Source organism: Aristolochia californica, unplaced genomic scaffold, assembly GCF_029961685.1.
Source record: "Aristolochia californica isolate CCGP_79_NKW_82.1479 unplaced genomic scaffold, dmAriCali1.0.hap1 SCAF_6, whole genome shotgun sequence".
NCBI classification, from domain to species: domain Eukaryota; kingdom Viridiplantae; phylum Streptophyta; class Magnoliopsida; order Piperales; family Aristolochiaceae; genus Aristolochia; species Aristolochia californica.
Window position 1 is genome coordinate 41,408,735 of NW_027182257.1, and position 27,195 is coordinate 41,435,929.

The following is a 27,195-nucleotide window of genomic DNA, read 5'->3' on the forward strand; positions in this document are numbered from 1 at the left end:
CAAACTAGACAGTATAGGCTTGTTCGAGTGAGAACAACAAAATCCTCAGTAAACAAGATCAAATGAAAATCGAACTCAAAATGAACGACGTCGGTTATCACATTTCTTCAATAAAAAGAGAGGGAATTGTTCAAAACAAAGGAATTATTTAAATATATCCCGGCATCCCGGTGATAACATCTAACTATTAATCGGATGATAATATTCACGAAGCCGTTCCCGATCCACCACAACAATTGCATAAACGGCATAGATGATTCCAGGGACATAACCCAGCATCGTCAAAAGCAAACAAATGCAGAACTGCGCCTGCAATGAAAATCAATAAAGCCAAGTTTTTAAAACGTAGATTAGATGGACAAAAGGCAAGAGGGAGTGGAAGACGCGTACACTGCAGCAGCCATGGCTGAGAAAAACACCTAAAGGCGGAAGCAAGATGGCGATGAGGACTTCAAAAAAGGTGGCAGTTCTATCCGGACCCATTTGCGATTTTGCTCGAACAGAGGAATTTCAAGGCTCCGCTTCTCTCTCGGAGCTTCAGCAGCTCTACTCCTGTGGTGGCAATCGCAAGCCTGCAAGTCTTGCAAACCCGTCGCTGGTTATCTCCTTCAAGAATTTGGGTGCCTATATGAGCTATTCAATTGCCCTCCTCTTGCGGCTCCACAATTTACGAACGAACTAACTACCCCTCTTTCGGAAATTTAAAGGAAGGCTTAGTAAAATTCCAACAAACAGTCACAAGAGTAAGGAGCTAATCTAGGCTAAATATTGCACATATCCCCTTAACTCGAACTATGTAAAAATTTGCAAGCATTTAAGTGTTGACCAAGGTGGCTAGTAAAAATTCACAAACCACAATTGAACAAGAAATAATTTGTTATCAATGTTCTTGCATTTGGTATTTATCATCCAAGTACCCGTGTTTGAAAAATTAAACAAATAGTTGTTCTATCGGCTTGACTCTCTTTCAAACCACGTGTATGCTCAAATATAATTTAATCTCCCCGTAAGTTCCTCCAAGACATTGAAACACTGAAAACTCACTTTTATGGATACAACAGTAGGATGCCTCTTTGTGGATTCTGGAGCCTGCAACAAATCAAAGTTCTTGTTTCATATATCGTCTTTAAGCATGTTAGCATTCTTGCGAACAATATACTGATTACAGTCACAGATTTTAGAAACAAAGTTTCGAACAAACCCTCACCCGGATTCCAGTTCGGGGGCGGCAAGACCAACACCGGGAACCTTCCGCATGACCGTAACCATATCGTCGATAATTTTCTGAATCCTTCTCGGACCCGATTTCATCAATGGCAACATCAGGAGCTGGCTTGGCTCATGGAGAACACTGTCCCCAGCCCTCACGATTTCGGGTTTCCTCTTACCGAGACCCAAAAACCAATCTGCAGAAGACGCGGAAGAACGACCATGAAGCTCTTTGTCCGAAGGAGGAGGTTGCAGAATGCGTTGCGTAGGGTTTGAAGCAACGAGAAATCGTAAAGAGAATGGAAGGGTGAATTGGTCATCAAATTAATGTATTTCAGGTAGAAAAGAGGATTGAAGATGCCAATCCATCGAGGGTCAGATGGCCAAAGATGTGCATTTGACCGTAAGGTTCCGAGTTCAAGGAGTGTGGTGAGGCATAGAGGTGAAGAGGATGATGATGAAATGAGGTATTTCAAAATACCTTTAATTTTGTGGATAAATTTTATTAATGAACTTTATATGATTTTGACATTTTATACAAAATATAAAAGTGTAGTTGCTATAATTTTAATATTTTAGAGATAAAACTAAAAAAAATTATTCTATGTGAATTTAAGAGTGGTATGAATTAAGGTAAATTACATTTTTGCCCTGTTAGGGTACTATGTAAGTGAAAGTGAATTCACTTTTATTGAAAAAAATGACCCCAAAAGCGTTAGCGCGTTGCGTAAGTGGTGAGTGAAAGTGAAATCCGTCCATGAGGCTAGTGAATTCATCGAGGGTCAGATGGCCAAAGATGTGCATTTGACCGTAAGGTTCCGAGTTCAAGGAGTGTGGTGAGGCATAGAGGTGAAGAGGATGATGATGAAATGAGGTATTTCAAAATACCTTTAATTTTGTGGATAAATTTTATTAATGAACTTTATATGATTTTGACATTTTATACAAAATATAAAAGTGTAGTTGCTATAATTTTAATATTTTAGAGATAAAACTAAAAAAAATTATTCTATGTGAATTTAAGAGTGGTATGAATTAAGGTAAATTACATTTTTGCCCTGTTAGGGTACTATGTAAGTGAAAGTGAATTCACTTTTATCGAAAAAAATGACCCCAAAAGCGTTAGCGCGTTGCGTAAGTGGTGAGTGAAAGTGAAATCCGTCCATGAGGCTAGTGAATTCACTTTTACTCACCCCTCAATGGGTTCCTCGCTCCTAGGATCATTGCTTGTTGTTGCTCTCACTCTCCTTCTTTCTTGTGCTTGATGCCCGTCGATCTGCTCGTTGTTAGTTGCCTCTCCTTTTCCTGCTAATCCTCTCTCCAGTTCTCCTATGCGTCCTCGTCTCTCCTCTGCTTCTCTTCCTCTCTATTTTAATTGTCTCTTTCTCTATCCTTCTATTGTGCCCCTTCATATCACCTCTGTCAGTGTCTCTCTTTTCTTTGTTTTCCTTAGCCGGTGTCTCTCTTTGTTTATTTCACCGCCTTTTCTCTCGTTCCCACTCTCTCAGAGCGTAACCTTAAATTTCTCTCATCTCAACCTCGCGGTCCCTCTCTCAAACCCAAACCCTAATTTCTCTCATCTCTTCCTTGTCACCCCCTAAAAGAATAGAGGGAGGGCGGGAGGGAGCAAAAAAAAAAGAAAAAGAGTAAGGGGGGAGGGGAGGCAAACCGAGGGGGGGGGGTGTGAAGAGAAAGAAGAAAAAAGGGAGAGGGGGGTAATTACTATTTAAATTTTATATAATAAATATTTTTTATATAAATTAATGGTGGTTAAAATTATATTTAATTACAAATTTAAGAATGATCAGTTACATAGTGCAAAATAACAATTTGATTGACTAATTTGATATTATAAAAGTAAGCATTTTTTATTTTTATTTATTAAATTGTTTCAAGTTAAAATCTAATATTTTAGTTTATTAATAAAAAAATTCAATAAAAGTTATAAAAGTTAAATCTATCAAAATATTTTATTAATAAAATTCTCTATGCACTAGTTGATCATTTAATTGCTTAACTACTTAATATTCAATAAATAAAATAAAATATTATTTAATTATCTAAATATTAAATGAAATTGTACTATTTTTAATAATTTTTTATATTTAATATTTTTAAATTAATTACAGTATTTTATTTTCAATTTTAATTAAAATATTATATTTTCAATTTATTTTATTATATTATTTTAAAATACTATTTATATTAATGTAAAAAGCTCAAATATTTAAATTTTGCCCATTGATCAATTACGGGATTCATCTCGGGTGACTTTTTCCTTTTCCCTCTATTTTTTCTCCTTATTTTTTCCTTCCCTCTTCTTTTCCTTCATTATCTTTCTTTTTTCTTTTTTCTCTCCCACTCGCCTTGCCTAAAGTCTTGTTGCATTATCTAATCAGTTATTTAGTTAAATAGTTGCTTAATCACATATTCTAATCATTTATTCAACTATCAATTGATTAATTATTATTATTATTTAATTATTTAGTTGATAAATTTGAAGTAAAATTATTTTTAACAATTTAATATGAGTTACTTAATATTTATATTTATTTTTAATTTAAATAAAAATTCCTATTATATTTTTAGTGAAACATTTTTATATTTATGATTTTAATTTACAAAAAAATCAATTTTAGAAAATTCTATTTATTATTATTTATATTTTTTATTATTTAAGTTTTTATTTTTTATTATTATTACTTTTTATTGAAGTCCAGTTGTAACCTTCAAACAGATAAACAAACAACAAAAAATGATGAACATCTTGGTTGTTTCACTTCTCATTGCCACCCTCTCTGTCGTTATTGTCTAGTCTCCGCCACCATAAGAGCAAGAATATCCCAAGGAAAACCTGATTGCCAAGGAAGGCCACTGTAAAATAGTTGTCGAGTACGAGAGAGAAGGTGTTTGAAAACCCGATTCAGAGAAATCGGTGCAGGAGTTGTCCAATGAAGGCTCTTCTCTTCCGTCCAGAATCGTAGAAGAGTTACGAGAAAAACTCAGAGAGAATTTCTGTTCTTCCTTATCTCTATGAGGGTCTATCCACTCTGGGTGTTGCCTCATCTCTGCCTTCTTTTTTTAATTTATTTATTTACACCGAGTTGCCCCTGCTTGCGACTCGGTTGTCGAGTTGGAACGACGAGTTGACTTAGCACTTATTTACAAATAAACCTTATAACTTTAATTTTTATTTTTTCTACGTGGGAGGTCGTCTTCAACCTCCAGCCCTACGCAAAAAATTTGTTCGTCGGCATTCCTAAACGTCGTCGATGCCGGCAAACCTGTCGGAAAGGTCGTCGGCGCTGGCTCCGACGTGTGACGACGATGCCAAAGAGCCGTGGACTGTCGCTGCAGGAAGCTCACAAAGAGCTTACGACAAGCAATCAGTGGCGCTATGTTGTACGTTGTCGACACCGACAAACCATGTGGAATGGGCGCCGACGTAGTGCTCTGACACTGGTCGTTGCCGATGCAAGAGCCCACGGTTCCTCATGCAGAGAGCTCATAATTTGTTGTAAAAAACAAAGTGTTCTCATAACTAAAACAGAGAGCTTAAACTCAAAGCTCAAATGGAACCAATACGAAGGATCAAAGGTCTATTCTGATACCAACTGTTAGCCTATCATGAATTTCTAAATAACAGTATAAAATTCATTCAATAAGAATTAAACGGAAGCCCAAAATCTTACCTCTATCCATTCGATCAAATTCCGTAAACTTCACCGGAGTTCTCTGCGTCTGGCTCTTCCGCTCTTTGATCACTCTCTGTGATGGTGTAAACTGAAGGTTTGTACAAGTGAACAAGATTGGGGACCAAACCTCTATTTATAAGCCAAACTCCCATCATGCTCATCGGCTTCTGTAACTGCCGATGGGAGGACGTGGGTCTTAAACCTCCATGGACGTGGGAACATGGTCTTTCGAAACAGCACCTCCATGAAAGACGTTGGCCCATTGCTTCCGAAACTGAAAGGAAGTTGGACCAACCTCTGTAGTTAACACATCATACCCAAGATCCCACTCCAGAATCCAGAGACGTCCCCTACTCTCGTATGGACGAAAAGCCTCTCTAGGAGAAGCTTGAAGACCTGAAGCCGAGGGCCGAATAAATCGGTCCGTCGAGTCCCTCCAGACTCCTGCACTCCCATTGTTGGCTGCTCATTTAATAAACAAGTTGGCTCGCGAGCTTGCGAACCGCCGTTCATTCGCGTTGAGCCCGTTTACTTAAACGAGTCAAAAACCGATCACAAATTTGATTCGAGATCAGGATTATTCGAATCGAGCCAAGTTGAGCTCAAGCTATTCACAAACCAGCTCGGTTCGACGTCACCCCTATCTATGTGAGTTTAGGCTTCTATAGCCTAATTAGCAACTAGAAAATCCCTGGGGGTCTAAGATATCTGCCTAGTTTGTTGTTGTTAAATTTATGTGAAGGTGTTTATTGTAAGTTGGCTATTATGGTTAATTGAATGGCGTAAGTCCCTATGTAAGAATATTTTAATTGACTTTAGAGGCAATTTAATGTAAGTACCACTTGGCAACCCTAAATGGTGGAACTTTAAGGTGTAAAATACCTTTGGAGTGGATTAACAATTCGTAGATAAGGTAAACCACTGGAAACCATTGTGTTTGTTGTGTGTTTATTATTTACATTATTACTTGTGCCTAAACCTTGATTGTAAAAACAATTTTGTAATTGATCATCCAAAATTATAAACACACATTAGCTTAAAAAAAATATTTCTCTCATAACAACCTTCCTCTATAATGTGTTTTTCTTCTATTTAATTGTTGGAATAAAGTGCATCAGATCCAAAAAGAATAGAAACCCAAGAAGGATATGAGCATGAAGAAACTCAAATTTTAGAAGATAGATAGAGAAAAGGAAAAGATAGGTAATCTCTGAATTCTCAAATTAAACATAGATTCACTACTAATCTATAGAAATCATTTCCTAACATTAGTTTGTTATCTCACAGTAATATTTTTTTGTTCTTTGTGTATTTACTAATAGAAGAAAATGAAGTGTTGTGCAATTATTTTCTAGCAAAATGATATTTCCTACTGAAAAAAAAACTGAGTTAAAACTCAAAACCAACTTGGTCATGCTTTATTTGGGAGCTCTATAAGTGATTATACATGCATTTATGCATGGCAAAGAGATTATATTCTCTACTATCATGCAGCTTCAATAAAGAAGAATTTAAGATTTAGTGATTTACAACAATTAGTTGCCAAATAGCAGGCAACAGCACATTAATCAACTGTACTATTTACAGTGCAAGTTGTTCCCTTTTCTTCTTGTTTGATAAAGCTGTGAAAAGAACCAAGTAAAGCTCAGACCAGTTGAATGGCCCTCACTGCATCATCTTGTTCTTGCTGCTTTGGAGGAAGATTGCTGACAGGTTGGTTCTTTTTGGGCTTTTCATCATTGGCAAGGTTAAAGCTGGCAAGGTCTGCTAGCTCCTCAATTGCACTTACAACTGCTTCAACCCTTGCTGCAATTTCCAATAATAAAGATGAAATTGTTACAAGTGGAAGAACCTCAAAGAGGGGCACAGTGGTTGAAAGTGGCTGCATTGCCTCTTCTTTAGCTTCCAATTGAGGTGTTTGTTCTTGTTGGTGTGTAAGATGGTCTGGAAGGGACTTCAAGGTATTTCTGAGATCTTCTACAGTGCTTTTCATCTCTTCAACTGAGAAATCTATGCTGGATGATTTTGTCATTGTCTTTGTGGTCCTGGCTAGTTCTTTCAAGACACTGGAGCACTGAGAACTCAATTTTGAGCATGTAACACTGAGATACTTCTTTGCGGATTCTGGGGCCTGCAACAAATCAAAGTTCCGGTTTCATTTCTTCTCCCTTATGCTATACAAACACTAATCAGAACTGAAGAATTTTACTCCATACAAATTTATTAGCTAGTTAGAGCACTACAGAAATTTCCCTTAGGCATGAGAGGATCTGTTAACTTACTTTAATTTCTGAATTGATGGAAGCATTAAGTGCTTCTATACAACAAGCGCAATAACGCAATGTGGTTCCAATCTTGAGATATTGCTTCCATGGATGCCAGAAGCCAAATTGGCCATGGGCAGGTTCCCATCTAGCAAAGTTGGCCTGTGCAGATGAACACAATCAGGTTTGTGGAAAGAAACATTTCTCTTCCAAGAACAACATAATTTACAGTTTTTCTTGGTCAGCTTAATTAGATATGCACAAAAAGTTATATTCATAATAATAAAATTACTCGTTCTTTGTCAATTTCAGTGACTTACTAGTGATTCTTCAGTCGCCTTTGAATTTAGCACGCATTTATAAGCTTGTAACTTTTTGCAGGGTTCATCATCACCTGTATCATCTTCACCCTCACTGAAATACTCGACCATGGATCCTAAATTTAGATGAAGACAGAAAAAGAAAGCATTTAGCTAGGGATTTATTCAGAAAAATCATAACCGACTGTCTATAAATATAGATGTTTTTTAGGTGAATGCAGTGGACAGCATACCATGTAAAGAGTCCCCAAGCTTTTCTATGTTTCGAGTGATGAGGAGATGGAGATCTTCCCCAGCCCAAACAGGGAAGACTAGCATACTGACGATCATGCACATGGAACCTCCTATAGCAATTGTAGATAGACGCTGGTGTGCCATCTCTACCAACTTCTCCACACGAAAACCCGAAACAGTAACCAGGCTAAATGTCAGGATGAAAATGGTAATACCATAGTCGAACCTCCTTTTTATTGTCGGAATGAATCTAGAAAAGGTTGCTGATGAAGCTGCAGAAGAACATAGATGATTAGCACAAAAAGCATAAGAGCTTAGTCTCAAAGATTGCAACTAGAAAGGAAGGAATTCATTACCTGTTAGAAAGACTGCAATGACAAGAACCACAGGCTCTGTTTTTTCTCCAAACTGACTTGCAACTGAATGAACCCCAAGAGCTAGAGAACCAGCTAACAGAGTTGCCATCCCTCTGTTCAACCCTTTTGACAGTGTTGCACCTAACAGTGAAAAAATGGAATTAAAGCAAAGGTCTAAATGAACACAGATTTAGCTGTAGGTTTAAGCCTTCTTACCGACTGAGAATTCAAAGACAACAACAACCGTCATCACAGCCCACATGGCAGTTCCTCCAATGCCATTATACAAGGGCCTCACGTAGTAAAAGAGTGACACAACAGAAAGTGCAATCCCAACCTTCAGACCGTGAACAGCTCTCCTTGGATCATCAGCACCCAGCTTCCATATCTTCTCAATGGAGTTCCAAATCATCAATTTCAATGTTATGGCCAGGCCGTGCACCCACAGCCACACTCTGTAAATTTTGCTTCTATCCGGTGCTAGCGCCTCTGAGGATCCATCAGAAACTGTCAACCTCCACTCCAACCCACCGCAGTTCTCTTTCTGTGTAGACATTGTAGAAAGGGTTAAATGAGTAGAGCTGCAGAAGATAGAAATTCGCTCACGTATTTGGGTTTGGGTACGTTCCCACAAAACAGAAAAGCCTTGGAAGGAAGGAGGAGAATGCTGGGTGAAAGCCAACTGCCATGTACTGTTGGATTGGGCTTGTGGCGCTTCTTCAAATATATACAAGGCTGCATGTTCGCGTGGGTTGCTTAAACTATTCATTTGAAATCCAATCTTACATTTGATCTCTTCTTGATTTTTCTGCATTCTTTCTCCACTACATGAAAGCAGCCACCCACTCTGTAGAGTTGCATTAAAATCTATACTATCTTACTGAGATCACATCAGCATAAAGTTTAAAAAAGCATTCTAGTGGTCTAGCACCAGAAAGGAAGCTCGGATAGTTATCCATGACAGATATAAAATAAGCAAGATGATGCTGTGAGCGTGTGGCTATCTTCTGACCTAAAAACAAGATCCTGCTGAGGCAAAGTCATGACAAGAGTAAGGAAAAGTCTGAGACACCACAAACGTAGGAGATAATGTTCTGTCATTCAGTGCTACCTCATATAGAAGTCATCAAGCACAATCAGAGATTAATGTTCTTCCAGCTTAAAATAGTTTTGCTGAAAGACACTTTGCATCCTCCTCTTTAGAGAGAGAATTTGTTGTGTTGCAGTCATACAACACATAGTTGATTGTGTATAGAATATGATTGTATCAATATGTTGTATTCGATTGAACTGTTGAGTCAATTTATACTGAAAAATGGGTATCCACGTTGCCCAATCTGGGGCATTTCATGTTAGGTCTACAAGGTGGTGGAGAAAAGGCTTATCTGGAATGATCTTGGCTAAACTTAAACCTGATAAACCACAAAGAATTAGCTCTTTCTGCAGCAGTCAGGAGCATTGGTTCACAGTGCAAAATAATTCTGAAGCAGCAAGTAAAAAATCTCAAAGCATAACCAGGTAGCTACCTAATTTTGGGTCTTTCCTTAGTGGGATTGTTAATTAGTGGAAGAACCACTATGAGGCACACTAGTTTCAGTGGTGGAATTTGGAAATGACATCTGCTTTTTCTGTTTAACAAACTCCCAGCTTATCACTCATGATGACCATCTTTTCTGTGGAGATTATATTGCACATCAGCCCTCCAATTCCATGCTCAAATTAGGTCATGCTCAGATTAGGGCTTCTTTTACCCTTTTTTATAATACATGAATGAGGATTCCACATGTGTTCATTAACATGAAAACATACTCCACTTATCAACAACATTAGCTTATATTTGCAAATGGGTTACCTACTTTATTAAGGTTAATATTTTAAATGGGTGGTCCTTTAAAACCCTCATTTCAACTTTTTTTTAATCTCCTGTCTCTTTTTTTTTTTTTTTTTTGGGCTTAGTTGGAGGTTTAGGGTTTGGGTTTTCATCACCACTGTCCTAAACAATGCAATTGTGAAGAGTCATTTTCTTTAAGATTTATTTCTTACAATTTGTTTAAAACTAAGAAGGTTATTAGCCCTAAATTAATATTTTATAAAACATTTGCAAATTATAATTATTTTTAACTGTGTGACAGATTGTGGTTAAGAAATGATTACTTTATTGGAAAATATATTCTTTTTCTCATTCAAATGGGGGAAATTCGAAGAGTTAGGGATTTATGTTACAGAAATGGCAATTCTGAAGTGATGAGCATTGTCTCTTAGTGTTTGGCCCATTATTGCTATGCTTTTCACATAAATACTATCCTTTAAGGCTGACACTTAGCCGAATCGGCATGCAAACAGTTCCAGCTCTGCTCGAAAAAATTCGTTCAGTTCAGTTTTTACTTGAGCTTGACTTGAACTTAAACTTGAAATAAAACTCATTAAGTATAACAAACCAAACTCAAGATTTTCCAAACTTGGCTTGTAAGCTCGTGGATCGACTCGTTAAAATAGTTTTTTTACGAAAGTACTTTTTACTCTAATTACTCGCATCAATTCCCTCTTTAGTTAGTTGATAATTGCTCTTATTTACTTCAAACCTTAAAGACGATCGATCGTTCAACTCTTTTGGGTTCCTCAACATTTAATGTTGTTGTTTGTCGGTGGAATACACACTATTGATGGAGGTGTTTTAAGCTGTTATTATACATTAGTATGCTCTATTACAAAGTCTTTGATACCTTTGTGATACCTTCCAATTCAATGGTACCAAGGTTATCACAATATTCTTTTTATTTATTTTTATATATTTTTTTAAATTTTAAATATAGGTTGAAGCTTGAACCTGACTTGAGTTTGAGTTTAAACTCAGTTAAAAGTTTTGGGCTTGAGCTCGATTCCAATTTTGGGCTCAAGGTTAAGTTTGAGTTCAAAGTATTTAAATCAAGCCAAACCCAAACATATACAAGTTCGACCTTAGCTCGCTTGATGCCACACCTAACAAAATGGCCCACGACAAATAACCAACAAGTTAGTCCTATTGCAAGTATCTACCCAAAATAAGCAGGCACTGTGTACCCCTCCATCCGCAGCCCACCTGGCCGAGTTGCGGGTCACACACCACGAATTATACTCGAGTTCTGTCGCGACTCCTCCCCGAAGTTTCGTCCGCAACGCACCTGCATTCGATTAACCGCTGTCGCGCCCACTTTTTGCATTCTTAACAGCTATAATGGTCAATCTTTTGATAGCCACCGCGGCACCTTCCGTCACCCCTGATTTCATCTCTCACAACGACTTCCCTGCATTCTGCTCCCATCCAAATACTGAACTCGCACCATCGCTTTCCCTATCTGCTATCCGAGTCCATCGGTCAGCAAATACAAACCAAAAGGACCTCTCCCTCGAAAATCCTCATAACCCGCCTCATGGACCCGTCACCTCGGGAGATTACGCCGCTCTCATCGACTCCTGTAACTCTCTTAGCTTTGGTCGGCAAATTCATGGCCACGTCCTCAAAAAAGGGTTTGGCGGGCACGAGTTTCTGGGGACTAAACTACTGCAAATGTATGGGAGGTGTGGAAGTGTGGCTGACGCAGTTTTGCTGTTCGACAAAATGGCCATTAGAAATGTTTACGCTTGGGCTGGTATTTTTACGGTATGTACTACCTCCGGGGACTTTGATAGAGCTGCTGTCCTCTTTCGAGAAATGCTTTTAGAAGCAATTGAGTTAGACTTCTTCGTATTTCCTGTCATTCTGAAAGCTTGCAGTGGTTTGAATGCGCTAGAGTTTGGGAAGCAGTTACATGCATTACTGATAAAAAGACAATTTGTAACAAATATCTACGTGGGTAATGCCTTGATTAACATGTATGGTAAGTGTGGGTGCCTGGATGATGGTAGAAAGGTTCTAGAAAAGATGCCTGAGAAAGATACTGTCTCATGGAATTCGGTAATCACTGGATGTGCAGCGAATGGAATGGTTCATGAGGCGCTAGAGTACTTGGAAACCATGAGATTATCGGCTAATCTCACTCCTAACCTCGTCACATGGAGTGGAGCAATTGGAGGGTTTGCACAAAATGGGTATGACAGAGAAGCTCTTGAGTTGCTATATCTTATGCAGGAAGCTGGAGTTAAGCCAAGTTACAGGACCTTTGCTAGTATATTGCCTGCTTGTGCTAGGTTACAGAATCCAAGCATTGGCAAAGCTATGCATGGGTACATAGTGAGACATGAATATAAGTCAAACAGCTATGTTGTTAATGGTTTGGTTGATGTATATAGGAGGTGCGGTGATATGTCTGCTGCCTCCAAAATCTTTTCCAAATTCTCAACTAGGAACGTGGTCTCCTTCAATACCATGATTGTTGGCTACTGTGAGATTGGTGAGGTAAGAAAAGCCAAGGAGCTTTTTGATCAGATGAAACTTTTTGGGGTCAAGAAGGATACTATTTCATGGAATTCAATGATTTCAGGGTATGTAGATAATGGGCAGTTCAATGAAGCTTTACTGTTGTTCAGAGACATGGGGAAGGAAGAAACTGTGGCTGATTCCTTTACCATAGGAAGCATTCTTACTGCTTGTGCAAACATGGATACAATTGAATCTGGCAAGCAAATACATTCTTATGCAATCACTAGTGGATTCCATAGAAACAGTTTTGTGGGTGGTGCCCTTGTGGAGTTATACTGTACGTTTGGAGATCTTGCAGCTGCTCAAGCAGCTTTTAGTGGCATCAGTGAAAGGGATGTTGCAAACTGGAATGTACTAATCTCTGGATACTCAAATAATAACCAAATGGAGGTTGTTCACCAGCTTCTTGATAAGATGCAAGCAGATGGGTTGGATCCAAATATTTACTCTTGGAATGGAATAATTGCAGGTCTTCTGGAGAATGGCAAGTATAAATTGGCACTACAACACTTCTCGGAGATGCAAACTGGGGATATGAAACCTGATATATATACAATAGGAATGGCCCTGCATGCATGTTCAAAGCTGTCAACAATTGAACCAGGAAAACAGATACATGCCTATTCAGTGAGATGTGGCTATGACAAAAACAGCCATGTTGGGTCAACTCTTGTGGACATGTATGCCAAATGTGGGACGATCAAATATGCAGATGCAGCATATAACAGAATATCACAGCAAAGTGTGGTTTCACAAAATACTATGCTGACTGGGTATGCCATGCACAGGCTATGGAAAGAAGGCATATCCCTCTTTCACCAAATGCTGGCAGCTGGAATAAGACCTGATGCAGTTACCTTTCTGGCTGTATTAGCTCTCTGTGCTCATGCGGGTGCAGTAAACGAAGGTCAGGAGTACTTCAGCTTGATGGGGAATTACGACATAAATCCCACCTTAAAACACTATTCCTGTATGGTCGATCTATATAGCCGAGCTGGGCTTCTCAATGAAGCAAATGATCTGATCAAGGAAATGCCAGAGGAACCTGATGCAATTGTATGGGGCTCTTTGCTCAACGGCTGTGTCATACACAGGAACATTGAATTGGGTGAAACTGCAGCAAAGAGGCTTATTGAATTGGACAACAGTAACACTGGAAATTATATAATGTTGGCAAACTTGTATGCTTCTGCAGAGAGATGGACTGATTTGGCTAGGACATGGTTGATGATTAAAGACAACGGAATGCAGAAGAGCCCTGGGTGCAGTTGGATTGAGGACATGAATCAGATTCATGTGTTTCGTGCAAGTGAGACATCCCACAAGCAGACTAACGAAATATATTCAACTTTGGACAACTTGACCCTGCACATGAGGCAAGAAGGTTACCAGATTCAGAACTATCTCTGACCTAATCACAGCGATTATAAAGAGTTACTAGCAATTTGAGACATTGTGGCGTTCATAAAGCTGTACTGCCTAAAAAATACCATGATTGAACTACTTCACATAGTCACAGCTATCTATACAGCTGGAAAATACAATAACTTGAAAATATGAACTTAGCCAAAACAGTTTGTAATATAATTCTTATACAAATGACAGAAGCTTGTAAACCCATTTTCTAGCATCTCCACTGCACATATTGCACTGCCCAATGCTTGTAGCATGGCATCTCTTCAGCAACGATAGGGCATCTTTTTCAGCTCAAGTTTGAATCAGTGAGGACTGACTGTCATGGCCTCAAAAAGCTTCAGGATTATAAAGCTTAAAACATACTGCACTACTTTGATGCTCCGAATTCTCTCTGGAGCTCCAAGCATTCGAAATCCTGCAGAGCTTGGATATACAGAGCAGTCTGTCTTTGTTCGGGATTTTCCGCACCTTCATTGCCTTGAGTTGATAAACAGAGCGACACTAACCCCACTAAGCAAGTAGCTATCCATTTCAGCGTCCATTGCCGGATTCGTTTTCTGAATGGGCTCCACATAAAAAAATCCCACCAAGATTGACAACTTAGTTGCCTTCAGATTTTTTATTTTAAATAAGATGTATAAACTATGAAAAAGAGAAAAAAAAATACAAATAAACCTAGTTAAGCAGGTCTTCCTCCACAACAAGGTGTTAGAGCAAAATACCTAACTTAGCTGGATATCTGCCAAATGATTGGTAGAAGGAAGAGTGTGTTTTTAATTATAATTTAAATAAAAAATTAAATTAAAAATATCAAAATACATATCCCAATGTTGCTAAGGAGGTCGGATTGACTTTGCACACCAATCAATGACAGTTTTTTAGTCCCCTTCGATGTAGAGGGGACTCATGAGTTGGCTTGTGAAGATTTGAATCCTGTTAACTAGTCCAGAGAGTTTTGCAGTGTAGTTTCAACTCCAAGTGGTCTAGTGAAAGAGAAGAGGAGACAACCGTTTACATCGTAATCACTGCTATTTATACAAGATTGCTACATTAGCAAAGAAGCGGAGCATTGTCCTTTGCTCTCCTTTGGCATGGGAGCTCTATCAAGAGGGCTAAGGGGGAGATTTCTCTCCCTACTCAACTACCAATGAGGGGGAGAGCCTTTCCTCCCAATAGCATAAAAGGAGGCAAGAGCCTTTACTCCTTCTAACTTGTAACACATGAAAGTTCAATCATCAAAATTAGGACCCTGATCAACGGTCCAAAAATTATCAACATCGATCAATAGTTGAGATTCGAGAAGCTTGATCGTTAGTCAACTGTTGATCAAAGATAAAATTATCAAAAGTCAAAATTTGGAGGATTAGTCAAAAAGTCGATCAATGATTAGAGTCGAATATCAAGAGATCAAGGTCCAATCGATGGAAAGATGAAACAGATTATGTGAGGCCATGACGAAGATCAAATCAAAAGGAGACAACACTTAACCACCACCTAAGGGTTACATGAGCATCAAGGTGGCATAAAAGGTGACACATGTTGTCACAAGAAAGTTCCATCAAAGCAAGAAGGGTGACACATGATTGACATGTGGCATCATAAGAAGACTCCACTTAAAGCAAAGGTGGCAAAGTATAAGGTGATGTGTCACATTCTCATCAGATAAGGAATAAGTTTTGCCATGTGACCTCTCTTCTTGTATGTGTACCTTGTCAAGGAGAGGAAGAAAGATTAGGATAAAAAAATTACTGGGGAACTTGAACCCCCCCTCGGCCCCCTCGGCCCTTCCCCTATAAATAGAGTTCCCCATTATGGAAAAGGGGGAGAGAAAGTTTTTGAAAGAACTTTGAGAGAGAAATTACCAGAGAATTTGTCCAAATTTCAAGTGAGTGAAACTATGTTTGCCAAAATAAAAGTTTGAATTGTACTCTTAATGCCCTAAATTTCAAGTTAACTCGAAGATCTGTCGGATTTGTAACAACAAGCAATCTTCTTTTTTGCTATTCTATCACTATCCTTGAAGATGCTACATGCGATATGAGGTTAAATCTTTTCGTTAAACATAAAAAAGAATGTTAGCTATAAATCAAGGCTAATTAACAAAAGAAGTTCTAATTTGTTTGTCGGATTAGACAAGACCGAATTCAAGTTCGTGTTCGAAGATCGAATTAGAGGATTAAATAAGAGGTTAAACCCTATATCATCTCAAATAGAACTTTGATGTTGACACACTCGATCTCGGCCGTAAAAACGACCAAATATATCTTTTTCAATGTGGGCCGGTGCTAACCTGAGCGGGGGAGGTCCCTCGATGGAGACAATTCGTCACAGACCGCTATCGCACACCACCTTTCGCCTTCATTGATTACGTCCGCATGGCATCATTGACATGTGCCCCTCATCATCACTGCGCAGAGCCGACGTGGCCGAGCACTGCAATCCAGTCGGGACCACACTGTCCCCGTGGACCCCGCTCCTGAAAAGCGTACGGCTCACTGTCCCCTTCAGCGACGACACGCGCCTCAGGCGACTGCCCCGTTTGGGAAACCCACGTGGCGGGAGCGAGGGAATTTTTAGTTTGCATCGGCGTGCCGTGCACGTGTCGGGAATCGAGGGGCTGGAAGCAGAGGAGAGGGCAAATCGAGGGCCGAGTTGGGCCCGGATTCGATCGGGTTCTAAGTCGACATTCTCTGTCGCGTCGGTCCTCTCCAGTCTCCAGTCTCCTCCCGCGACTGGGAAAACGACTGTGGTCAGAAAGGTGGGGCCCGGAATGATGGACCCCACTAATATGGGGGACGGCCATCATGATTGGGTAATTACTGCGGAGATGCCCCTTTCAAGCTCAAAATGTTCCCATCTTTCGCTAATAAATGCGGGGGGACGTTACATTGGACATAATTTTCTCTTGCAGATAAGTAAGTGAGATTTACCATTCAGGAATCAAAATTTCTAGACTGTGGCCGCCCCATCAATGGTGAGCTTCCCCATCACTTAGGTCAGTGTCATGTGCCCACTCTTCCTGTTGCTCTTGCCCCATTATTGTTTTGGCCTTTTTCCTGTTGTTTCTCTTTCACCCACCCAAGCGTAATGTAAACTCAATGTCCAGCTAGGGAAAATAAAAAAGAAAAAGTCTGTGATCTCCATTTGTGCCTCTTCTGTGTCAATACATTTCACATTTTTAGCTTTTTCTACTCTTTCTTTTCTAGCTCTTTCTACTGCAAAAGGTGAGAAGATTCCCCAAGTTTGGACTAACTCTGAATATGATACAGAGACATGGTTCCTCTTGTTTTGAAGTTTACAAGTGTATGCAGCATTCTGTACTTTAATTTCCATTAACTAAGACACCCTGATGAGAGGATCTGTTTAAAAAATAACAAGTTGGTGGATTACAAGTGGAGAGTTTGTAAGACAAGAAACAACAAAGTTTGAATTTCTAAGTGATTAAACTACTGCTCACATAAAGTTATCATGCTTTAAGCTAATATGTTAAGGAATATTGAAGAACTATAGCGTTATCCAGTAAAGATAAGAGCTTGGGATAGTGTGGTCCACCTGAGAACGGTGGCCGGATTCTCTCCAGCTTCTAGATCTGATCAATCCATTTACCTGTGGGGAAATGACAGGGTTCGCTTCTTTCATTCTTCCTCATCTCAAAAACTGGGTTGTCTGCAAAAGTTCTTATCCTCGGTTCATAATGCATGAAGTAGCAGTAGCAGAGACAGAAAAGAGAGAAAAGAAGAGAAAAAACATTCTTCTTTTTCGTCCTTTCTGTCAAGTTGTTGTAGCCAAAGGTGTTAGCTACTGAATGGTTGAGAATCCACAACTCAAAGATGGCAATCATGGCTCCAAAGGAGGCATGAAAATTCCCATCATTGCATATTACAGCTGCTAATTACTCGTAAGGAATGAATGTAAAGCAGCAAATAAGTCTGAAAAATCTTTCTTTATTTCACCAGGGCAAAAACTAAGTGTGAGATTGCTTGTTAATGGCATTGACTGAGCTGAGGATGGACATTGTATGATGAGGTGAAGGCTCTGTGTTGTCTAAGGAGACAAAATCATCGGCTTTACCCATGTAGAAATAAAAGGCTGTGATGTCAAGAATAACGGGGACACCTCTGTGTTTTTTCACAAGTGGTGGGTCATTCCTTGCCCTTTTGTCATGCTCCCTTCTCATTATTTCTTCCTCAGCTTTACCAACCCACCGAGCTCGTAAAAGGGCTGCTCAGTCCCACATCTGTTTGCTTATTATTAACAAACAAACAAACAAACAAACAAGATTTCATTTGGTGGACTCCATTCTCAATCATAAGCACACAAGGATGATTGGGTTAGCAAAAGAACACAATAAACCAGTTGGTCCATGACTTTCAACTGTTGAAAACAAGTAAAGATTAACACTAAAGATTGATTATCACAGTCAAAATATTAGTTTTTAACTTGAAGAAAAACAAGTCCAATGTTCAAAGATTGAGACTCCTCTTGGTGGAGTTAGAATTTGGCTCACTCATAGTTGTGGGGAATGTCAACGTTATACAATCAATTGGAACTGTTTTTGTGTAGGGTATGTCTCCTAGGGTGGTCCCAAATGGAAGGTTTGGTCAGATATGAGCAAAGTCATGGGTGGGTCTCGTTAATGAATCTGCCTTTAAAAGGGGCTGCTTGAGAATTCACAAAAAAGGAAAGACAAAAGGCATAAAGATTAGATTTGGGAGTCGATATATAGCCCTAAGTCAAGATTCTCACACTAGGTGTTTGTGTTTGGGAGATGGGGCCACCCTGCCACTTTGTGTTTTGTAGGTGGGTGGACTATTGGCTTCTTCAATTATGGAGAATGATGGAGGGTGCCTCCTGGACTTTAGGGCATGGCCTTTGGATACCCTACACAACCCTAGTCTTCAGTACATTGCTCTTGGATGCACTACACACCCTCTCTCGTGACATCTTGAAAGCTAGTTGATAGTAGCGTTACAATGAAGATATTGAGGATGTGTGACCACATATGGAATCATGGCTTCTTTTAGGGTTTCATCTCTTCTTATGACTTCTGACAAGTCAAAATTACATGAACTTACTAAAGTCTTTTTAGATAAGAACCAAAAGCTCCTCCTTTCATCAAAGGGTTTCAACATGCCAAAGACAAAGGGCAATTAAGCTGTTTCACAAACTTTTCATCTTTCTTTATATCCAGTGAAGGGGAGGGTAGAAATCCCTTAGGGTCTATTTAGAACCCCAATAAAATAAAATAAAATGAGAATTTGACTATTATTATTCCAAAAAAATAGTTAGTGAAAACAATCAAATTCTCTTTTTTACTAATTATTTTTGAGAATAATAATGATTAAAATTTTATTTTATTTTATTTTATTTTCTACGGGTTCCAAACAGACCCTTAGAAACTGTGTTATATCAAACTGTACAGGTTTAGAAGTACAAAATGAAAACAACTCAATTCTACTTCCGACATTAGTAGCAGAGTTGCCTTGTATTATTCGCATTAAAAACCTGGATTTCTGATAGAATCCCTACATTTATCACCTTTACGTGCATGGATTTCATAAATTTGAGAAAATCCACGTAAAATCTCGCAAGTCCGATATTCGCCAGCCTTTTTTCTTTTGAGAAATAAATTTTCTTCCAATTTTAGCCTCCGCACATTATTGTATACCAAATTAGAACTTATGGATATTGAGTAAAATTTTCTATTTTGACGGCTTGTTATTATTGAAATAAAGTATTCTGGGTCGACGGTTCGATGGGGGAGGCAGTTCCGCACTGGCAGTCGGTCGGTTCAGAAGCTGACCCCTACAAACCCTACCGGGGGACCACCCCGGTTTAGTCCGGTCACGATATCTCGTCTTTCGGCGGAAAATTTTCCCCTTCATTTACTTCTCGCAAGATCTCTCGGCACGAGAAGGTCTGGGGCTAAACTGCACCGGTGGCCGCTTGTGCCTGCCGACTACGCTGCTGGAGCCGTGCCCGGTTTGGCACTGAAGTGCGTCTGACAGCCGGGCGCCGCGGCCGCTGGCGCAGGTTAGATTTGCCTTTCGGAATTCAATGCAGGGCTGTAATGGTGTAATGATAATGGTGCGCCGCGATGCGACATCTTGTTGTAAGCGAGAAATTGGATTTTTCGAGCACGAGATGATGATAGTGCATTTACAAAAAAATGATTATTGGACATAATGGATATACTTTACTGAAAAGTCTAATCATCTAATTAATATTAATTTAATTATAAAAAATTCATATCTTAATTTTAATTACCCATTTAAACTATAAATGATTAAGCATAATTAATTTAAATGATTTTTTTTATCAAATCCTGATTTATATGTTATATCTAAATTGTATTTATCGTTTAACGAGATGTATTAAATTATCGTGGGACGCGAAAATGGTAGAAAGAGACATAGTCATCAACTCCAGACAAAAAAAAATCACCTGTCAGTGACCGCCGTTAGCCGGTTAAAACGAGGGCAGTAACCGGCCGAGGGAGATCCTCCCGCAAGATTTTGACCCTAAATAGCGAGGATTTTACTTCCCTTCATTTCCGGAACATCGGATCTTCGTCTAGCCCAACCGAAACCGCTCCGCCTCCTCCCCTTATAGAGCGCCTCTTTTCCTCCCATAAAACCGCCTTCCGGCAGCATCTCGTTCACGACACAGCCACCGCCGCCCCGAAGAAATCGATATTTTTCGGCGTTGGAGAATCTTCCTCGCTCAATAAGACTGCTGGTCGTCTTTCGGGCACGGAAGTCGTTTCTGAAGACCGCCGTTTTTTTACAGTTGCCGCGGTTGAAGGGGGGAGCGCAGCTAGAGGAAACCGCTGATTGCGCTTCGTTGTTGGAGGAGAACTGCCTTTCTTTTCGGTCTTCAAGTGGTTTCTGGTCGTAGGAAATCGCTTCGAGGGTGTTCCTTGTTGTTCAGAAAGCTACTGAAAAATGGCTTTTCTTTTCCTTGTTTGGTTCAGCTGTCGGATGTCTGCTTTTTCCTCGCTGCATGCAGCGGAACCGCCTTTTGTCTTCCTGCAGCTTTAGAAAACTGCTCTTTCTTTTATCGTCGACTGCTCATTTCCGACTGTCGTAAAACCGCTGTTCGTTGCAAAAGTCGATTTTTTTTGTCCTCGATTGTATCGTTTCTGCCATCGTTGCTCGCTGCTCCGGCTTGAGAAAACCGGTTTCGGAGACGAATGCTCCATTGTGAACCGTGAATAACCGACTTCTCTACCGTCGCTTTTTGTAAACTGTAGTGGTTGGGTTTTTTTTTTCACTGGAAATTATCTGTAGCGTCTGGGAAACCGGTTTCAGTTTGGGCTGGGAGCCAAAAAAACTGTTTTGGAGAGGCGATAAACTGATCGCCGAAGTTAGTTCCCCGGACTGGTCCTCTTTCTCGGTTAATGGAAAGAACGGATCTGTTGCTTCAGAGTTCTGAGCCGCCGAAGAAACGGAACGGAGATCTGCGAAGGAAGCAAGCAGGCAGGGGATCTTGCCGTGGGAGCTAGAACTACAAGTATCTATTTCATTTATATGGTTTTCTCCTAAATCTGGTCAAGTTCGGGAGAAGAAATGGGATTCCAGCTGAAGGAGTTGCTTCGTACCCTTTGCTGCAATAATGAATGGTTGTATGGAATTCTCTGGCGAGCCAGAAGCCGAGACTCCATGTAAGCTACTGCTACATTTTGCTGGAAAAAATATATTTTTTCACTTGTTTTCGTTATCTTGCTATAACGATCTTTCTGTGTTTTAGTTTTTTTCCGGAATATCGATCGTTTTTGGCTTCTTATGTTGACATGTTTCTTCATGGATTTGTTTTCATTTTTGTTCTTTCCGTCGGTTGTTTTATGTTTTTTCCTGGTAAGCTTGACGTAGAGACGGAGCTGCCTGAGACTAAAGATAGACCATCTTGTGTATTATTTTGTTATGCAATTTTTTATACTGTTATTTTGTTTTTATCTTGAAGTCAGCTAATGGTATATAGATCTGTATGCTTCTGTCGTTTTGTCTCTCGTAATGGTTCTGAAGGATAGGTCTTCGTTCCAGTGTTCGATTTTTTATTTCGACATCATAGCCCTCCTTTCTTTTCTTCACTGATCGCTAAAACGCTTTCATTTTGTATTCATGCGGTTCATTTCTGCTGCATCATTTTGATGATTTGCCCTTAAAAGAGGTATCTATGACTCTGTTTCGCGTTGGTTGGTTCAACTGTACCTTAAGTACAGTAAATAGACGATTATCAGAAGGTATTTGGTAAAATTCCAGTGGGATTTGCAGTAGAATGCTATTTTTCTCTACATGTTCGTTTGCCTTCAAGGGACGATTGTCCTAATTAACAATTTCTGCACAATCAAGTTACTCATGGAGCTTGAATTGAGGGTATTTCTCTTCTCTTTTTCCTGGATTCACTTTCTGATATTTGGCTGCTTATTGTAATAGGTTGTTGGTGCCTGAAGAAGCTTATTGCGATGAGCATATTGCAGTGGTGATCGAGAAAATGCTTCATCAAGTTCATGTGCTGGGAGAGGGGTATGTGAACTTCTTTAGGCCAGAGTCTTGGGCCTTCGGCTACTCTCTCTCTTCCTTTATAAATGTTGAGAAAACCTTCCCCCCTTCAACCTCCCCCAGTAGTAGATGGCAGAAGTATTTATCAGGCTATATGGAACTGTCGGACATTTCATAATCTTCTTTTTGATCCTTCACAACTACTTTCTGTGTTATATACGTTTATGGATGATTCCGAATTATGAATTCCTAATGTTCGTTTCTTTCTCTTATAAAAAAAGAAAAAAAAGGTTATGGCTGTTAGTCTTCTAATTGTGTACTTTTTATTTGATGTTAGAATTATTGGACAAGTTGCATACAGCGGGAAGCATCGGTGGATTTTCTCAGACACCTACCGTGCAGATATGAATCAAGAAGACCTTGTTAATAATCATGCAGGCTTTCAGGTAGTAATAAATCCTCCGCAAATTGCCTAGAATTCTCTGTTTTCCTTAATATACTCTAATGATATGAGCTAGTATCTGGAGATTTTGTGTGCTCCATTTGCAAAAGAGCTTGTCAAATGTTTAAGACTTGTATTTGTCGAGAAACCATACTCATGTTTAGTTGCCAATAATGTTTGGTACTCATCTATTTAACACTACAGTACTCCTTAAAAAATGACATGAGTTCAGAAAAGATAAAAACCTTCCAGGTACTAAATGGCTGTATCATTGACTTATTTAAATATCCTCTGTTTTGCCAGGATACAGCAGAATGGAATCAACAATTTTTAGCTGGAATGAAGGTGTGTCTGCCGTATTTGTTAGTTGTATTTGATTAAAGGTTATTTTCCATAAAATGAGAAAAGTACTGATCAAGGGTCTTCATCTTGCAGACAATTGCATTAATACCTGTTTCACCACAGAGTGTGCTTCAGTTTGGATCCCACCAAAAGGTTTGTAATTTGAAACTTGCCTACATGCCGATGAATGAGTACTTTCATGAACATTCTCTATTATCTGGGCACATTGTCATATTGCACATATAAAATTAGGTTGCCCTTGCAGTAAAACTGCAAATATTTCAAACTGGAAAACTTAAAAAATCAAATTCAAGAGCTAGTCAAGTTGTGTCTTCATGTTTCTCTCTCTCTCTCTCTCTGTGTCTGTCTTTGTCTATATATTAAATAATAAAAGAGAAATAGTTTAGCAGACACTACAACTGCAACTTATTAATCAGTGTTACTTTTTGTTTGTGAAACAGATAGGTGAGACGTTGGAGTTTGTACATCATACTAAAAACATGTTCCTGCAGCTTGAAAGCTTACGTGAACCTTTCCTTTCTGGGACTCACTACAAAGCCTATAATAGTTCATATGATGGACTAGATGAGAGCTTTGCTTCAATAATTGCAACAACCAATGCTTCCACTAGTTATCAAGATATTAAACTACAATATCCACCTACTTTGTCTTCCGGTGCACTTCCATCGGGGTTGCCCCATGAGAGCATGAAGACATGTGCATCAGCTCAAGTTATATTACAATCACCTAATATGCATTCACCTCAAATTGTGCAAGAATCTAGATCTGATGCTAATCACTTGGGGCCAAGTTCTCCCACCTCGAACACAAGGAGTAGTGCAGTTTCATCCTTGGTATCTATTGAGCAGCAACTTCTAACCAGTATTAGTTTTCATGGACCCCCAAGTGTAGCAGCAACAAGCTCAATTGCCATTGGTCCTTTCCAGAACGCTATGTCCAATTTCTCAGTGTTACCAAGCAGACCAATTGATACAGTTTGCAATGCGACAAGGAACGCAGGCCTTGGAGTAATGGAACTGGTTAATGAAGGTCAGACTCAGTTTCAAGAGGAATCAACTAGCTTCCAATCAATACAAGAACGCTCTAAATTACAAGAACCTACACTAGTTAATCACCACACTAACAAGACGCCACAGTGGACTCCATCAGTTCAAGTGAATAGCTGTTTGACTATTCCACATGATGGTGATATTTTACAGGCTCTAGGTGTTTCATCTGTATCTTCTGAGTTTGCAAGACTGGATTCTATTAGTGCCACCATGGATCAGGTTGTGAAGAAACCTTCTTTCTCCAACTCAGTAAATCCCCTTGCTGAAATTTATGATGGGAAGGAGGTGTCTGATAACTTATTTGAAAGTCTAGGAGATCTTAGCAACTGTCAGCAATTGGAGGGTTGGGATGATATTCCACTACCCATAGGGAGTAACAACCTCTCAAGTGTGAGTGCTTGTGTATCAGAATGTATCTCAGAGTTGGATGTAGGTACAGCAAATGATTCATGCAAAGGGTTCTTGCGGGGTTTTGGTGTTGAACACCTATTAGACGCTGTGGTGACTCACGTTAACCCTGCTCCTAAACATAATTCAGACAATCATTCATCCATATCTACAATTGCTAAAGCAGGAAGTAGCTCTGGTTATCAAAATCCTGTTCCATTGCCAGGGTTTTGTGGCTTGAGTGGGAGTCTGGACAGTTTCCGGCCTCAGTGCAGTTCTGAGAAAGCTCCATATACATGTCAAAAGGATGCACTTTCAAAGTCCTTTGTCAGCTCATGGATCAGTAGCAGTTATAGTGACAGTGGAGTGACGATGCAGCCTAAGCGTTCCGAAGAACCTGCCAAAAGCATGAGGAAAAGAGCTCGGCCAGGGGAAAGCACTCGCCCTAGGCCAAAAGATCGACAGCAGATCCAAGATCGGGTCAAAGAGCTGCGGGAGATTGTGCCTAATGGTGCAAAGGTACTTACATCTCTTGATTTCTAAGTGGTTGCTATCCCCAATTATTTTGAACAAAGAATTCACTCTTGCAATATTAAATCTTGCAGTGTAGCATTGATGCTCTGTTGGACCGCACAATTAAACACATGCTCTTCTTGCAAAGTGTAACAAAGTATGCTGATAAGCTAAAACAAGCTGATGAGCCCAAGGTAAATGTTCTCATACTTTAACAGATTAGTCGAGTGAATATTCAATCATTTAAAAGTAGGAAAATTACTTACATATTAAGAAATACACTGGTGTTGTCGAACAGATGATAAACAAGGAGAATGGCGTAGTCTTAAAAGATAACTCAAGTGGCAGTAGTGGTGGAGCTACCTGGGCATTTGAGGTAGGCGGTCAGACCATGGTTTGTCCCATAATAGTTGAGGACCTCAACCCTCCAGGCCAGATGCTTGTAGAGGTAGGATCTGCTTCTCTGATTTATGAAAAGCAATCAAATGTAACCCATGTTCATTTAAAATGATCTGTTCCTTAATTTGTTTTAGATGCTTTGCGAGAAAAGGGGATTCTTCCTTGAGATAGCTGAAATAATCCGAGGCTTTGGCCTGACCATCTTGAAGGGAGTTGTGGAAGCCCGTGATGACAAGATATGGGCACGGTTTGTTGTCGAGGTAAATGTCCCTCCAACCGAATGAGTAAAATCCTCTGCTTCCCTTATCGTCTTTTCCAGTGTTTTGAACAACTAGAGTTCAAACTCTTCTGCAGGCCAACAAGGAGGTCACAAGGATGGATATATTTCTGTCTCTGGTTCAACTTCTACAACAAACAACAACGAGCAGCATCAGCTCAGCCAGTCAGCCAACTAAGGGTCCTGATAGTGGAGACCCCGTTTTCACCACTGCTCATCAGCAATGTCCAGTGACTCTTCCAGTTAGTGTAGCTGATAGACTTCAATGAAGTGGTGTACAAATTTGGCCTGGAGCTGCCAAGAGTGGGCCAAAGCATCGAATGCCTGCTATGACTGGATTTCCAGGCACCGAAGCATTAAGACATGTTTCTAGTTATTTTTAGATAATAGAGTGGGGGGTGTACATATGCAAGGGCATATATTTCTATTGTGTTTAGCAATCGAACCTGTCCATGAGGGAAATATTTTTCAAAGGAGAAGCTGGGGCTTTCTTTTGAACATTTTTTTTTGTTTTATAATGAACTTATTGGGTGACTGGTTATGCTCTTTTTTGTTTTTTTCAATTTTTATAAGCTGTTTATAGTAGGCACTGACGATTTAAATCCTAGTTGTCGGCTTATTTGTCATGGCCGTTTGGTCTACTGATAGGTTTATTCTTTCTAGTAAAGAATTGATACGTTCATCTCTAATGGCTGTCCTTTACTGGCATAGACTTGGCAACAGAAGGTGCACGTTTTTCGATATTCGTCTCGCCAAATCACGTCGAGAGTGTACACTGCTGCAGTGAAACTTTTCCAGGAATAAATGGCTCCAGTTACAGAAACTCTAACATAACTACAGTTCACCAGTGAGTGGTTCAATCATAATTTTTCGTACAGAAATAGCATTCAGAACAGAACTGAGCAAGTAAGTGAGAACCACAGTAAATAACATTCATACAAATATAAAACTAGGAAAAGAACTTACCCAAACTGAGCCATCTCTTTGATAGACAACGTTACGATTCATAGCTCAAATAATCCTTGAAATCGCTAAATTGTCCTTGCCAAAAGATGTTGGACAGCAAAATACAATGAACTCGAGTCATGTTGTGTTAACAGATCCAAACTGGCGCTTATCATCCTTTAAATATAACACAATTTAGTTCACCAGATTAGGAATAGGTAAAGGCCAATTTAAAGAGTTCAGAAACATTAATTTCTTCCCTCACATTGGGAGATATCTTCTTATGTCAATGGTTTCATTCACTTTTACAAACCAGCCAATTTCATGGACTAACACATACCTTTAACCCCTAATGTGTGAGACAGCTAGAAATGGCATATTCCCCAAACTAATCATGAGAGGGACTCAACAACACTTATTTGTACA

At 39.5% G+C, this 27,195-nt stretch overlaps 4 protein-coding genes across 4 annotated transcripts; 2 read left to right on the forward strand and 2 right to left on the reverse strand.

The window, feature by feature from the left end:
* Positions 1–127: 127 nt before the first annotated feature.
* Positions 128–1,501, reverse strand: LOC137934711 (hydrophobic protein OSR8-like). Its single transcript, XM_068779213.1, has 4 exons — positions 1,208–1,501; positions 1,045–1,089; positions 391–580; positions 128–309 (listed from the first exon to the last, which is right to left on the reverse strand). The coding sequence occupies exons 3-4, from the start codon at positions 481–483 to the stop codon at positions 181–183; spliced, it is 222 nt and encodes a 73-aa protein (XP_068635314.1). The 5' UTR covers positions 484–580; positions 1,045–1,089; positions 1,208–1,501; the 3' UTR covers positions 128–180.
* Positions 1,502–6,549: 5,048 nt separating this feature from the next.
* On the reverse strand, positions 6,550–8,634 carry LOC137935421 (aluminum-activated malate transporter 10-like). Its single transcript, XM_068780076.1, has 6 exons — positions 8,295–8,634; positions 8,079–8,219; positions 7,722–7,994; positions 7,489–7,604; positions 7,187–7,330; positions 6,550–7,035 (listed from the first exon to the last, which is right to left on the reverse strand). The coding sequence occupies exons 1-6, from the start codon at positions 8,632–8,634 to the stop codon at positions 6,550–6,552; spliced, it is 1,500 nt and encodes a 499-aa protein (XP_068636177.1).
* Positions 8,635–11,270: 2,636 nt separating this feature from the next.
* LOC137934911 (pentatricopeptide repeat-containing protein At2g13600-like) lies at positions 11,271–14,165 on the forward strand. The gene has a single exon (XM_068779496.1). It carries the CDS (start codon positions 11,293–11,295, stop codon positions 13,885–13,887), a length of 2,595 nt encoding a protein of 864 aa, XP_068635597.1. The 5' UTR covers positions 11,271–11,292; the 3' UTR covers positions 13,888–14,165.
* Positions 14,166–20,535: 6,370 nt separating this feature from the next.
* On the forward strand, positions 20,536–26,525 carry LOC137934324 (transcription factor LHW-like). Its single transcript, XM_068778605.1, has 10 exons — positions 20,536–21,556; positions 22,329–22,418; positions 22,732–22,840; positions 23,140–23,181; positions 23,272–23,331; positions 23,640–25,154; positions 25,241–25,342; positions 25,447–25,596; positions 25,682–25,807; positions 25,902–26,525. Exons 1-10 carry the CDS (start codon positions 21,462–21,464, stop codon positions 26,091–26,093), a joined length of 2,481 nt encoding a protein of 826 aa, XP_068634706.1. The 5' UTR covers positions 20,536–21,461; the 3' UTR covers positions 26,094–26,525.
* Positions 26,526–27,195: the final 670 nt, after the last annotated feature.

What these genes read in the sequence shown, in the direction of transcription:
- LOC137934911 (XM_068779496.1), top strand. Translation starts at nt 11,293, where the DNA reads ATGGTCAATCTTTTGATAGCCACCGCGGCACCTTCCGTCACCCCTGAT.
- LOC137934711 (XM_068779213.1), bottom strand. Translation starts at nt 483, where the DNA reads ATGGGTCCGGATAGAACTGCCACCTTTTTTGAAGTCCTCATCGCCATC. An exon ending in TCAGCCATGGCTGCTGCAGT is followed by an intron (nt 310 to 390) that starts GTACGCGTCTTC and finishes TTTTCATTGCAG; the next exon opens with GCGCAGTTCTGCATTTGTTT.
- LOC137935421 (XM_068780076.1), bottom strand. Translation starts at nt 8,634, where the DNA reads ATGTCTACACAGAAAGAGAACTGCGGTGGGTTGGAGTGGAGGTTGACA. An exon ending in TGTCTTTGAATTCTCAGTCG is followed by an intron (nt 8,220 to 8,294) that starts GTAAGAAGGCTT and finishes TTTCACTGTTAG; the next exon opens with GTGCAACACTGTCAAAAGGG. An exon ending in CATTGCAGTCTTTCTAACAG is followed by an intron (nt 7,995 to 8,078) that starts GTAATGAATTCC and finishes GTTCTTCTGCAG; the next exon opens with CTTCATCAGCAACCTTTTCT.
- LOC137934324 (XM_068778605.1), top strand. Translation starts at nt 21,462, where the DNA reads ATGGGATTCCAGCTGAAGGAGTTGCTTCGTACCCTTTGCTGCAATAAT. An exon ending in GCCAGAAGCCGAGACTCCAT is followed by an intron (nt 21,557 to 22,328) that starts GTAAGCTACTGC and finishes TTATTGTAATAG; the next exon opens with GTTGTTGGTGCCTGAAGAAG. An exon ending in AATTTTTAGCTGGAATGAAG is followed by an intron (nt 23,182 to 23,271) that starts GTGTGTCTGCCG and finishes TTCATCTTGCAG; the next exon opens with ACAATTGCATTAATACCTGT.